Source organism: Biomphalaria glabrata, chromosome 2, assembly GCF_947242115.1.
Source record: "Biomphalaria glabrata chromosome 2, xgBioGlab47.1, whole genome shotgun sequence".
Classification (NCBI taxonomy): Eukaryota; Metazoa; Mollusca; class Gastropoda; family Planorbidae; genus Biomphalaria; species Biomphalaria glabrata.
The window spans coordinates 55,001,818-55,017,597 of NC_074712.1; the positions used below are offsets into that span (position 1 = coordinate 55,001,818).

The following is a 15,780-nucleotide window of genomic DNA, read 5'->3' on the forward strand; positions in this document are numbered from 1 at the left end:
AATTATTTTCCACCAATCAGGTTTTAAGATATCAAAAACGAAAAATGATTTAGAAAATTTCTACCTAGCCATCCCTAGCCATCCCTTCCACAGGCATCGTGCCTAAGGTTAAAGGAAAACCTCAAATCTTTCTAATAATAATAATAATAAGCCTCAAAATGGCGGCGCCAAAATGCAGCTGCGTCAAAATGGCTGAGCCAAAACGTCCTGCTTCGTTCTTATGATATGGTAATCCCAATCTTTACCAGATAATATCCAGTCACAATGAGCTAAAATTGTCACTTCAGCTCAACTTAGACTTATTTCTGTAGAATAATGTATTGTCACATATTTAAACACAGTTTATATTATTCAGGGTGCCGTTCATTCACGAATATTCATGAATGCATTGTTCTGTGCATAAATCTTTTGTATTTGGTTCTAAAATTCTCATTGATTTCATAGTTTTAGAAAGTTCCTTCAAAGCCACTGATGTCGTAATATATCAAAGTTCTCACGTCGTCAAAACTTATTCACTTCTGTATTGTTTTGTTCTATCACAAACTATTTTATTTTAACCTGAAATTTTAGGTCAAAGTTACAGTTGTAGTCGTCACACATAAATGCGATTATCAATACAGGAAATGACGTTATGATGCTTATTTTAAACTGCTGTTTTCTTTCTTGAAAGTAAATGACGCAGACACTTGAACCAGTAACATAATGCAGACACTATTTTTAACAAAGAAGTTAAAATAATAATTTACTATTAAAAAAACAAACTAACCCTAAACAAAGAACTCAATACCACGAATTGCGGACTCTATTTTCAACAAAGAACTCAAATTAGAGCAGACACTACTTAACACAAAGATCAGAATACATAGCGGACTCTTCTTTCAATAAAGAACTTAATAATGCCTCTTCTTTCAATAAAGAACTTAATAATGCCTCTTCTTTCAATAAAGAACTTAATAATGCCACTTGTTTTAATAAAGGAGAAACATGAATTTGCAAAATGCATTCAACAAATTTCTTGAGGAGTCCACAGGACTCGGGTGCTTCTTGATATAAACAACTTCCCAGAGTCAACAGAAGAACTCGTGTGTGGAGGCTGCATTGAGTCAACTCGTGCGTCATCGGTTGGGAGGGGGTGGAGGGTCACATCGATCATCTATGTCGAGGCACGTGCAGCTAATTGGATCAAAAAGATGATAATTAAGTGAGGAGTTGTCTCCCTGCACATTTGGTTTCCCTCAGATATTGATGATTTAAAAAAAAAATAAATCAAATAGTCCAAAGTATAAATACCAACGTCTCAATTTGAGAGTCGTCAGTTGAAGTCTACTTTCATGGTTTAATTAACAAGCAGAAGATATACTCATAATAACTTACTAGTTTGTCACTGTCTCTCTTTTATGTCTTTTATTATTTTTTTTAAAGTTTTTCTTGCAAAGAAACTGATAAATAGCAAATGGGATATTAAAGGCGGTTTGTGTAAGAACACAAACTCGTAGGTGGCCACCAGTGTGTTCGTCGTTTGATATGCAAAAAAAAAATAAACAAAAACAAAAAAACAACAACAAAAAAAAAACAAACAAAAAAAAAAAACAAAGACCAAACAGGATATTAATTAGCAGAACGAATATGAAGGTGAATTTTCATTAGAAGAGCGCTATCTATTTTTTTTTCTTTTTTTTGACAGATGAATTTGTCACAAACGTCATCAAAATAAATGAATAAAGATAGGTAAAGATTAATTCATTAAATGAAAAAAAAATCATGGGATCGCTTTCTTGAATATAATATTTAAATTACCACTTTTCATTTTCTTAGATCAAAACGTGACAGGCAGACGGACAGACTGCACGAAACAATTTCCTTTTAAGAGGCTGCTAAGAACCTCTATTACTTTTTTTGTAAACCTTTTTCTTTACATCTTGTTCTCTCGTTTTGAGGTTGTTGTTTTTTTTAGTATTCCTAAACATATTATCAGTTTTACAAATAGAATATAGAAGAAACCTTTTCGCCCAGTTTTCCCCAGTAACAAAAGAGACTTCTTTAAACTTAAAACTCAAACACCAAAAACTTTTAATCTTAAGAAAAAAAAAATTCTTAGAACTACAGAAAAAAAAAATGTGCTATAAAGCAGACAATGTAAATCATAATATTTACACTAGATTTAAAGCATCTAAAAATATTTAACTTCAGGCAAGTGTTGATTCAGTTTGGCTGCAGTTCTTCTTAATCCGGTTATTTAAATTATTATTTTTTTTTTTGTAATAGTCTGATAAAAAAAGGAGTGAGCTTTTTGGCTTTTTTTTTTACTTAGTTTAAATTTCTTTTTTTTGACGTCTGCTTGAAGATGTTCTGTAACCCGCCTGGAACACGTGATCACTGCTGAGAAAACAGCTGGAAGGGACACGCCTTTTTTTTTGTCACGGGATCTCTAAGCCATGTTGCATTAATTGCAAGAAGTGTTAACATGGAAAATTCTGACACCAGAAATTTTCTGTAAACCAGAAAGAGCTTCCCCCCCCCCCCCCTTTAGCCTAATTATTAAAACAGCTCCTCTATTTTTTTGTGTTCAAGGATCTATTGATTTATACCCTATTTGTGTGGCAGCACCATCCCTTCATACTTTTTATTTTTAAATCACTAAATCATATATAAAATGCTTCGTTGCCAAGTACACCATAGCTTCTTAGTTATAGGACATGCAAAACAGGAAAAAGAAAGTAATACAATTAAAAAAAAGATACTATATTAATTGACAAGATAAAACCCCACTTTTAACTCTTATTGTGTTTGCGATTTAGATTAAAAGGTCAATAATACAGATTTTTAAATGGAATTCTCTCTTCAAAGAATGCTTAGTTTTTTAAAGCAAATAGAAATAGATTTTTTTTATATTAGCATTAAATCCTCATTATCAGTTGTAACTCCGTTCAAAGAACTAATAGAGAAACAGGAAAAAAAAACTACAATGACCTTTTTCAACATCCACAATAACAATGCAGGGGAAATCAATTTTATTAGATCTAAACTTTTATAAGAAAAAAATAATAACATTGATTGGTAAATAGCAAGTTTTTTTTTTGGAGTGCCCTGTGCATAAAATACAGATTTATTTATGAATTATATATTTTTAATGTTGTGAAATGTTTTACATGTTTCGGATGTTCCTTCAGAGTTGAAGATAGTTTACTTCCTAGTCCAAACCTCCCGCAGGACGACGGGGGATGGGAGCGGGCAGGGTTTGAACTCTCGACCGTCGATAAATGCGAACGACAGTTCAGCGCGCAAACCGCACGACCAGGCAGCCATCCATTTATGCCATCTAATGCCATTTATCAACTTTCATGTCTTGTCAGGTTAAAAGAATAATTATGCAAAGTTTTAACTTGATCCAAGAATGGGAAATGGGAGAAAAAACTTGTTCAAAACTTGTACAACACAAATAGGCAGACAGACGTACGGACAGACAGACAGACAGACAGAGTGGATACAAGCTTTGTAAGAACTAGGAACTGATTGGACCAATAAGTGAACACCACCTATTCTTTTTTCTTCAATTCTTGAACCAACCTTAGTGTGATAAGATGAGTATATTCTAGTGCTATAGTTAGAGTGTTTGGGAATTTCCGTTTTACAATCGCCATGCAATTTGGCGTGTAATTTAGTGTATAAATCGCCAGTCGTCACAATTATATAAAACTTCAAATATATCTTCTCTGTTTGTGCTACAACTGATTATAATAGAATGCCTTTTTTTGCACTGCTGGATCGTTCGGAGTTCGAGCCCGTCTATCTGAGGTTTTGTTGGGCATATGGCAAAATACCAATCTTCACATTTGAAGCAATGTCTGATTTTACAACTATAGTAATTGTTGCGTCTATTAATTTTAAATATTTAAAAATATTTCTGTTATGATAAAAATGTGGGGTAAATCTATGTTATTTACAATTATTGTTTTTTTTTTTTAAATCGTAAGTTTGTCTTTAAATTTATTGATCAATAAAAACAATAAACAAAACCCATAAATACAGGCTCGGATGTTTCTGACTTATTTATTGTTTGGGAGCATCTCAAGGGAAGCAATTTACCATCGCTTGCATCTATGAAGTACGATTATTTCCCCTTACAATTGTCAGTAGCCACAATGAACGTCCGTCAATTCCCAGAATTCCTGTTTTGGGCTCATTAGCGTGTTACATAAATCTTTGATAAACACAGAGAAACAGGAATTCAGTCTCAGGTGCATTGTGGGAACTGAACAAAAAAAAAACTTTAAAAAAATGTTACAAAACATTTACACAATAAAAATAATAGAAATAAGGTGAACAAACATTTCAATGGAAGGCGAACACACTTTCGTTCTCTCTTGCCTTAACCTTTCCCAGTCTCTCTCCCTCCCTCTCTCTCTCTCTCTCTCTCTCTTCCTCTCTCCCTCCCTCTCTCTCTCCCTCTCTCTCTCTCCCTCTCTCTCTCTCTTCCTCTCTCTCTCCCTCCCTCTCTCTCTCCCTCCCTCTCTCTCTCCTCCTTTTAAAAAATTGATGTGACGATTAACGAAAGGGGGAGCCGCAAAGGACGTTTGGCAGCTCAAGATGGGTGCGCGCCACTTCCGGCAGAGAAATTTAGTTTTAATGATGTCTTGTTTGGAGCCACACTGTCCACACAGCATCGATCTCTAAAGTTAAACCCAGCTACATGTTATATTCTTATATATATATGGTGTTATATTCTAAACTTATGTCAAGATGTTCAACCCAGCTACATGTCCACTGGTTTTACATTCTAAACTTATGTCAAGATGTTCAACCCAGCTACATGTCCACTGGTGTTACATTCTAAACTCTTGTCATGATGTTCAACCAAGCTACATGTCCATTAATGTTACTCTCTAAACTTATGTCAGGATATTCAATCCAGCTACATGTCCATTTGTGTTTCATTCTAAACTTATGTCAGGTTATTCAACCCAGCTACATGTCCACTGGTGTCACATTCTAAACTCTTGTCATGATGTTCAGCCCAGCTATTATTTCCACAAAACTAATGTCAGGATGTTCTACTCAGCAGTAGAAAGTGAAATAGTTATTTTGAATTTCTTTTTGTTATAATAAAAAAGTATCAAATTTTCAAGTTAATTTCTTGGCTTTTAAATAATTGTTTGGATTTATATCATGGCATTGCTCGTCTCTATTTCTCAGACTTTCTTATTTACGGAGTAGTTTCTAGTTTGTTTTTTTTTTAGGTTTCGCCTCTTGAATATTTTATAGAGGACTTTAAATATCGGCTAAAACGTTTGTCTGATTAGTTATGTGAAGTTAGTAACACATGTAGCTACACATGTAGATTGATATAGTGATCTACATACATGTTTTCTAAAACAGAAATGAAAAGTTTTCTGACTTCTGCTAACTTTCAAAGGGGGAGTGGGATGAAAATATAGAACCAAAAATAAAGGAAACAATGCCATATAAAAAAGTTTTGACTTTTTAAAATTATTATTTAACTGATGCCTGCTCATCAACTAGCAATCTTCATTTTTTAGCGAATTAGGAGAAACAATAGCTTATAGCTGTGTTTCCCAAACTGTGTTCCGCGTAACCCTAGAGTTCCGCCTGGCCTGAATAGGTGTTCCACGAACTACTGGATTAATTTACAAATTGGCCACCATGTTAATAAACCTCTCTAAAAAATAAGCAAAGTGTCCCGTTAAATACTCAGAAAGTGCGAATTGTTCCGTTAAATACTTAGAATGTGCGAATTGTTCCGTTAAATACTCAGAATGTGCGAATTGTTCCGTTAAATACTCAGAATGTGCGAATTATTCCGTTAAGGAAAAGGTTTGGGAAACACTGGCTTGTAGAAGCAACAGAAGGGGTTACATGTTTAAGATCTATATTTACTATAAATCCAACTGCTTTGTTTCGAATTGTATAAAAGTACGGCATAAATAAACAATATATGTTGTAAATTATGATCCGAGTACCTTCGCACCCCACCCCCATTATTTCGTTAAAAAAAATTTGAGTTTACTTAAGTACGATGTGGTCATAAAACAAGCCATAAGGTGGGGGGGGGGGGTAAAAATAAACCTAGTCATATTCCTACAAAAAGACACAAAAAAAAAAAAAAACAACAACCCCAGATTAAAACGTATTTCCTCTGCTCTATCTCTCCAGGTGTGTGAGACTACGTCATGTCTGAAAACGTCATCAAGTATACTGAACAGAATGAACGTCTCGGCCAATCCGTGTGAGGTAATGGTTTAAAACCTTCGCCTTTTGCTTTTTTTCCCCCCCTTTTTCTTTCGGAGTTTGGTCTTTTGTTCAGCATAGAGTGTTACAGTCTTAACCAAAAAAGATATAGATCTAAATAACATTGTCGAATTTTGACTATTTTTATCGTTAGTTTAATTTGTATATATATTTTTTTTTTATTATAAGCAACAGAATCCTGTATCATCGATTATAAAATTGAATTTTATTTTTTCATAGAGAAATCAACACTTTATACAAATGTATTGTATGTTAACCCATTTGAACACTATACGAATTGTTGGTGTTATAATTAGGGCTGTGATTTTATTTAATTACTATATTATGAGTTTGAAAGTCAAATTAAATCAGAATGTGGTAATTTAATAACTGTGACTTCTTTGTCCACGCATCGGTGTATCACAACATATAGGTCAGGTAAACATAATTACATAATTTTATCATATTCATACTTACAAAAACAAATTTAAACAGAATTGAGTTTTGATTGACGGAAGAATTAGTAAAATACTTTTGCACCAGAAAAATGCAAAGGGACACTATCTACAGGTTAACTTCTTGACAACTACCAACATCTAAGAAAAGTGACCCCCGAGTCATAGAAATTATAAAGAGTGCAATATTTGGGTGTACAAAAACATGTACAGTGCACACTTTCCAATTATTTCAGATTCAACAAAGTTATAAGACCTAAAGGCCCATTTTTAGATTTTTTAAACTTCCAGTGTCCTTTGCATTAGAAAAGTGTCCTCTGAGGACCTTCTGTTTCTTGCGCAGTGCAATGTCTGTAAAGAATATTCAGTGGGCAAAAGTTTAGAGTTTTTCTTTGATTTATGGCGGACCTAGTACAGTAAATACGTTACATAGTAAGCAAACATCTCATCACAGACAGCGAACATATATCTACTACGTAGCGGTCCCAAGCAAACAGAAGAGATACATTCCTAGGATTGATGCCAAACTGAATCTCCAGTTCAATATCGTATTGGGGCGAGCAGAAAAATTTTGGTCAAATCAGGGAGGTCCAGGTTTTAGGGGTTATTCTTCACATCTATCTTCAACTGCTGATTGGTTGATTGGTTTTGGTCAGAGAATTGTGGAGTATTGATGTGTCTCAGTGAGTGTGTTCATGTGTGCAAGTGAGTATGTAAAACGTTTATGTGTAAATTCCATGGTTGATGAAATATTTATCTCCTTAATTCTTCGTTTAAATACAGGAAAATAAATAAATTGGTGCATATCAGTAAAAACATATTTCAGCATTAGTAATATTATTATATATATTATATTATTAAGGTGCAATAGGGCCAGAAAAAATAATTAACATGTTTTTGGCCCATCGTTAACGTTTGAATCGCTTCTGATTTCAGGGGGAGGGCAGAGTCTCTGTATTTCTGTACTCTGAGTCTTGCCTGTATCAATATCTTCTGTTTCCTTGTTACTACTATGTCTACCAACTAGGGCAAGCCAGTGTAGCTGTTTCCTGTATGGATAGACACTTCTTTCCTGGTCCGATTTTTTGGGTTCTGACCAAGTTCGCCTACATGGTCTCTAGAACAAGCCGCTTTCACTTGCATTGTCCCAAAAGGCAGCGGTGAAGTCTTTGCCTCCACACCTTTGTTGAAAAGACCGATTTGGAGCCTCATTCTGGACATTTAGACGGACACTATTGTGGTATACACCCTTTTGAGACCAGCTTTTAAGAGTATTTATATTCCTTCTTGTTGAAACGCCATAGCACAGTGCATGTTAATTTTAGATCACAACGTCCTAATGTTTAATATCGTATTGGTACGAGCCAATATCTCTTTCGCTATCTCTCTTTTTTTCATCTGTCTTTTCGGACTTGATCTCTCTTTCTCTAAGTGTGTGCATCTCTCTTACTCTCCTCACCTAAACATCCCCCCCGCCCCCCACTCATTGAATCTTTCTGTTTCCAACATTCATCTGTCATATTTTGGCACTGCATCCACACGTCTCACTGACGGGCGAGAACGAGTCTTCTTTTATTATGACAATCATTTCGCTTTTTTTTTTATTGACCTATCCCTGTAGAAATATCATGTAGAAATATCATGTGCATATCGCAATAGTAACACTGTATATATAATCTGTAAGACTTCCTTCTTAGATATTGGAACAGATCGATCTCTCTCTCACCCCCAGCCCCCCCCCCAGCCCCCCCCAGTCTATCACTTCCCTTACATTCCCTATGACACAACTAGGATGTTGCGCCATTGCGAGGGAGAAAGGGAGGAAATTCTCGTTTACAATCCATTTAATTGGCGCTTTATTTCTAGCTCTTTTTTTTTTTGACTTCTTAATTCTCAATGAATTCACGAGGTAGTGCTGTGACAGGGGAAGGGGGGGGGGGGTAGCCTACGTCACACAAAAAGACCACAGAGGCCGCCCCCTCCACACGCTTAAATTATCGACACTCCCACCCCGATCCCCGCTAACTCAAACCCGCTCTCCGCTAAGTACTTTCCGGAACCTGGCGTAATTAACCAAATGATTGATTTATTAATCAAGAAATCTTGGAGTGAGAATGCTACTACCTGCTTAGTGATTCTCAAATCTTTGTGGTACGCGTTTCCCGGGACACAAAGGTTTCCTCATCTTATTTGGGTTTAGTCGTAACATTGAAATACACAAGACAAATATTTTTAAAATATACTTTAAAAAAAAAAAAGAAATTTTCTCATTTATACATCTTATAGAGTGATTATTTTGCTTTTACTAATGAATGTTAGAGAATATATTACCCCACCTCTTTTTCATCTCAAATATTTACATTAAAGTTAAAATAAAATTAAAGATTTATTTATTCAATTAGATCGTACATAACCATCATTATAGCATTTTCGACATTCTATTCCATGAAATTCCATGTATGTCCAGTGGACTCATGAGCCGATGAATGTGCAACGAGTTCCAGGTCTATTATGACACCTTTAGCCGAATTCTAGTTGATAGAGATAAAGAAAAAGTTTAATTAATTCATTAACATAAAGAATTTGGCCACTTTGTCTAAAACCATATGACATTTTCTTGACACGTTGATTATAATATACTATAGTACAACGTCGTGGGTGCGGTGGCTGAGTGGTTAAGCGCTTGGCTTCCTGGAGTCCTGGGTTCACATCTTGGTAAAAACTGGGATTTTGAATTTCGGGATTTTAGGGCGCCCCTGAGTCCACCCAACTCTAATGAGTACCTGACTTTAGGTGGGGAAATCAAAGACGTTTGGACACCCTGCTCGTTAACCGTTGGCCAAAGAAACAGATTACCTTAATATCATCTGCCCTATAGATTGCAAGGTTTGAAAAGGGAGCCTTAATTTTCTTTATAGAACAACGCCAGACAGTTTGAGAGCCATCGTTTTACTTTTCGTATGCACACATAATGTGTATTGTGTGAGAGCCGATGCTTAAACTCACTACTCGACAAGGAGCTAGTTCAACACTTTCCTTGACTAAGTCGATGTTCCTACTTACTTACAAGCTAGTAGACCACTCTCCTTGTCTCTGCTAAAGTTGTGATTGGCAAACCCTTGGTAAAGAGAAGCGGGGACCTTGTTTGTTTGCAAACATAAAGATTTTTCAAAAAACCGAGCCAGTTTTTAACAGCTGTTCAGATTCTGTATCACCCAGAGCATAAGTGCACTTTAGAAGGGCTTGTAGATCCAACACGTCTTATAGTCTGAAACAAAAATATGCCTTCGTCATGTATAGAAAAAAAGACATCAATATGTGAATTATATTTATAAACAGGATTCTCGAAGCAAAGAGCTATTATTAACGAATTTTATGCCTAGATATAATATAGTCATTAACATGCACTTCTGTAGCGTAATGGTTGGTTTTGATGCTTTAGTCCTTTAACTCGTATCACGAAAAGTTAGTTCCCTTTATTACCAACCGTAAAGTCGATGGGGAGAATTAGAGAGCAGATATCGAACTGAGAGAAATGTGAAACTTTTTGCAGTATTTACTAGATTTTATTTTTTTAAATTTTTACTTTAATAGATGCGTTAAAAAAATAAGCGGATTTGTAGGGAAACAATGCATTTATACAGAGTGCAGTCAAAGTCTTTGGTTAATACAATAATGATATCGGAAAGTACAACAACAACATAGGTAATTACAATGGGGTGTGTTTAACTTGTGTAATGCATGTGTTTCGATACTGTAGCATGTATTGGGTATAAATTGGTGGAGCGACTGCTGAAATGGGATGGAATCTAAAACAGGGACACATCTGAACACAAAGTGGTAAGAACACATATAGGTCAGTGGAGAGAAATGTTTAAATGTTTGGATTTCATTGAAATCAGGGGCGAGGTTGCTGGGTGATAAGCACTTCTAAACCGTCGAAGTCTTGAGCTTTGGACTTTTTAGAACGCCCCAGAGTCCAGCCAAACGTTAATGGTCACCTAAGATCTGTGTGAGGAAGTAACCGCAGTTGGTCGCTTTGCTGGCTACATCAGGGGTCGGCAACCTTTTGATTCGGAAGAGCCAAAACTTACAATTTACAAAATTTCAACGCCTTTGAAGAGCCACAAGATTTTTTTCTTCCAAACAATAAATAGTACTTGCATTAATAAAGTTTATCTTATGAAAAGAAAAAGAATATATTCATTTAAAAGAGAAAATATCAATTTATCTTTATATAAATAGTGTTTTACACAAACAATTAGATTTTATAGGCCCTATAGTATATATACATATACATATATATATATATATATATATATATATATATATATATATATATATATATATATATATATATATATATATATATATGGTTTTATTGGATAATTACTAATTTCAGTATAAAATTTAAACAATTAAACATTTACATACAACACTAACCTATGTTTTAATAACAAACAATTGAGCAAAACAAATTCAGTGATAACTATGGCTTTGCATGGTTTAAGGAAGTTTGGACAAATTTGGCTCATATAGCTTGTTTTTAGTTTCAAACAATAGGCCTACTCTAAATTTTCATTTGTTAGTTGGCATCTTACTTTACTTTTAATTGCTTGCACAAATATGACGATTCGATGATAGTCAGCCTTCCAAATGCCATCTTTTTCACCTGACTGTAGCAATCTGGAAGACTATGCCATGCGTTGAATATAAGTGCCTCATCTCGTGGCATTTCTTTTAAAGCTGTCCACTTTTGTTGCGTTATATACATTTCTGGAGCTCTTCCAACTTGATTTTCAACTCTGTATATTTTGACAACACAAAGTTTTACTTTTTAAAGCGATCAATTGCATGTCTAGAGATCCAGGATCAATTTCAGATGGTTTGATGTGGATTTCGGTACTATCAGTGTTGAGAAGATTTTTTTTATAAATGCTACTGCCATTTTGTTAGTTTTAAATTGCTCAAATAAATTCATTTTTTTTTCTGTGTTGAAGTACCTAGTGTCAATAGTTGCACTGGTTTCATTGCAATATTGCTTTACACGAAAATGAATTAATTGACCCCTCTGAATAATTTCTGCAAAAGATTTTTTTTTCTTCAAAACAAACGAATTCTTCTGCCAAAACATAGACTTGGTATCCCTTTCCTTGTAGTTTTAGATTCAGTTCATTTGATTTCACTGTTATATACACCATAAAGTAAAATGCTTGCATTCATTTGTCGTTCTCTAATTCAGGGTGATTAATGGCTTTATCATTTAGGAATGTATTTATTTCATTCAAGCACAAAGCAAAACGTTTCAACGCCTTACCTTTAGAAAATCATAGCACTTAATTGTAAAGAAGGAGGTCAGAATACTGAGTCTCCATTTCGTTAAGAATTCTTTAAACTGACAATGATAGAGTGCTTTTGACAAGATACTGTTAAAAATCTTGATTACCAAATTTATGACCTCAACTATTTTGGCCGGAGATTTTTTGACACAAAGGTGTATTATGTAGTGAAACGTAATAATTTCTTGGTTTATTTTGCGCCAAAGTATCGTAGTTGCTCCTTTATTTTTTCCTGTCCTACTTCTGGCTCCATCAGTTGCTATTGAAACGATTTTATTTATATAGATTACAGTGTCTTCAAAGTATTTTTTGCATGCCATTAGCTGTATCTTCTCCTATAGTTTGTTACGAGAGCGGTAGAAATCCTAGAAGTTTTTCTTTTGGATCTTGGGAAGGCATATATGTGACAAAAAGTTTAACTTGTGCCGTGACTTTTATGTGGCAAGACTCATCTGAGCAAGTTATAAGGCAGAAGAAAGTTGAATATCTTCCACCTGCAAATACTTACATTTCAAGACATGGGGGCGGGGGCGCTGAAAATCGAGTACAAGTGGCTGAGAGATAATATCGAATCAGAACGATTTTTAAATGCTTTTATTTTCGATAAAATAAATAATATTTGCACATGGAACTAAAGAGCCGCAGCTTAACATCCAAAGAGCCGCATGTGGCTCGCGAGCCGCACGTTGCCGACCCCTGGGCTACATGACACTTTTGTTAACGGTCAAAAAAAGAAACGGATGACATTTACATCGTCTGCTTTATAGATTGCAAAGTCCTTTCTACCTGATTTTCTACCAGATTTTGAGACCTGTAGATATATTGTCGTGTTCAGTGTGTATATTTGATATGTAGAAGATTTCAAGGTTTCATTCAAATCTGTGTTTAAGTTAATTAAGCCTATTAGATGTCAACTCTATAATGCAACATTGTATACTTTGTATTATACTATATTTCCCTTTAAAATAAAATTACAATATTTAACTTTAAGTAATTTTATTTCTTTTAGAAAAGAACGATACGCTGAAAAGAAAATGTAGAATAACTAAATAAAAGACAAGAATCTGATGCCGACAACGTCAACCAAAAAAATTCAAAAACAATAATGTAATATTGAACTATATATAACTCTGTATTGCTCGTCTGCTAACTTATTGAAAGGATATCGATTACCTTCCCTTTGCGATTCTTTTTCAAAAGTGCAACGTTTATTTCAAGTCAGTTTGGGAGTGGGTTGTTAATACCTGACTTCTGAGATAATTGGAGACTATTTTTTTTTCCACAAGCACTTCATGTGACAATAGATTAAGATAATTAAGATGATTAAACTCAAGTAAAAATAGGAGTACATAATGTGTGTTTTATAATGTTATACGAATTCATGTAGGTTCGTTAAGAGACGAGGATTACTACGTCATAGACCTAAACCCTAAACACTTCAGTAGGAGATGAGGGAAGTCAGTTTTTAAACTCCAGGCCATCATGATGTCAGGCGAAAGTGCCTACTACACAACCAGGCATCTAACATAGAAGATATGAATGAACTCTTCGACAGTAAGATCTTCTATAAAAAAAACTCTCGAGGCTTATATATATAGAAACTTGGTTAAGCAATGAAATGACACGAAAGCTCCATCTCTTATCATATCAGTTAGTACAGGCATCTTACTGAGGACGTGTTCTCGAGGAAGAAGCTTCCTCCTCAATATTTACCCTCCTCTCTTGACACTGCTGGACATCACAGGATTATTGCCAAGGAGCAGGGGGGGGGAGCAGCGGCACCCCCTTACACCGGCACCAGACAGCATCTTTTAAAAATTACCACATTGAACTTCTCCGCGGGGACAAAAGAAACTTCCAGCGTCCGTCCTTTTCAAGCGGTGACCCACTCTGACCGGATGCAAATTGCCTCTGAAGTTAAGAGAACGGAGGAAAAAAAAATACGAGAGAAAAGTTTTATTTTAGCGTGAGATAGTGAACGAGTTGGGGTCGAAGGTCAGGGCGAGGTTGGGATTGATCTAGGTTTGATTTACTTAGCGTCAGGGGAGAGAGAGACCAGAAAGGGGCGGCGAGGAGTTTGTCAGATCCTATGGTTCCTCCTGTGCTACATGTCTTTGTTATTAACCATATTAACTTCTCAATGCAGTGGAGTCCGGGATTCATTTCAATCGAGAAATCTTCAAATGAAAAAAAAAAATCAATATATTCGATTAACGTCAATTTCATTGATCTAGACCGAAAAAAGAAACTCTAAGTAGACAGTAGATTGCAATAGCTCTTTCAACATTTTTATTTGGATTCAGAGATTTGAGATTGTTTTGGGACCTTGCTCTTGTTTGGATCAAACAGCTGCGTCTCTAACAGTATCTGGTAACTTGAGTATAAATTACCCACAATCCTGAGATCAAACACAATGACGTGGTCACGTGGACTAAATAAACAGAAAGAAATAGTGACCCAGGCACACACAAAATGTTTGGGAATGTCGTTTTAAGTATTGATGGGAATGTCGTTTTAAGTATTGATGGTTGATAATGGATGATCAAGTTTCCTACACGACATTAGAGTCCAGGTGTTGAGGTGGAAAACCTTTCGTCACATGGTACAACAAGATTCGGTGAACTTATCAATGCTTAGAAGCTCTTATTTCTAGTACATGTATGTGTTCAAACGACGTATAGATTTTAAAACAGTAACTGTTAGTATAGCAACCTAGTACTTATCATAAAAGAATAGACGGGCCTGTCATTGGAACAGTATTCAAGGCAAAATATAGGGGAATGGAGAAAGACGGTTGACAGATTATCTGTGGTGCCTCAACGGTTCATCAGACTAAAGGATAGGTGAAGGTGAGGTCAAGGAAGCACTTTTCATACTTATATCAATGCTACTCACTGCCAATCAAAGCTTCTCAATGCAAAGGATAAGTTTTCTATGAGATTCTTGTCTTGTGACACAAACACTTGGGTGGGAAACATTGTAGCGTTCAAGTTAAACATGAGACACAAACCTTAGCGCTTCTATGTCTTTTCAAAAGTCAACAGTACCCGTGGAAACACAAATGATATCGTCAGGCGACTTCCCACATGTCCTGAAGGACCATCAGTTCAGAACGTAATGTGATGTCCTTGGAGACAAAAAAATATTATTGTAACACCCCCCCCCCCCAATTTATCCTATTTCGAAATAGAAAAGCTTACTCGATGGCCAGGAAAGAGACCGAACACCTTATGGCCATCACAAGACAACGTTCTTCAAATAGTCATACTTGATCGAGAGACGCTAACAGGATATCGACTCCCATCTAGTAGAAGGTAGAGTCCAAGGATAGATGCCTTATCTGGAAACTTCTGCTCAGTTTATCTCAAAATTACGATTAACTACCCTAAACTCTTGGACATGATAATAAGAAATAAATAAATATACATGAACAAATAAATAAACATAAATAAATAAATAAACATAAATAAATAAATAAACATAAATAAATAAATAAACATAAATAAATAAATAAACATAAATAAATAAATAAACATAAATAAATAAATAAACATAAATAAATAAATAAACATAATTAAATAAATAAACATAAATAAATAAATAAACATAAATAAATAAATAAACAGAAATAAATAAATCAACATAAATAAATAAATAAACAGAAATAAATAAATAAACATAAATAAATAAATAAACATAAATAAATAAATAAACATAATTAAATAAATAAACATAAATAA

General features: G+C 34.8%; 1 protein-coding gene across 2 annotated transcripts in view; it reads left to right on the top strand.

Moving 5' to 3' along the window:
- LOC106064536 (neprilysin-11-like) overlaps positions 1–15,780 on the top strand; it is a 155,326-nt gene that overhangs the window by 32,023 nt on the left and 107,523 nt on the right. For both annotated transcript variants that reach the window (XM_056021487.1, XM_056021488.1), the window contains exon 3: positions 6,172–6,249. In XM_056021487.1, the coding sequence (XP_055877462.1) occupies positions 6,172–6,249 (78 nt within the window). The remainder of the gene's footprint in view (positions 1–6,171; positions 6,250–15,780) is intronic.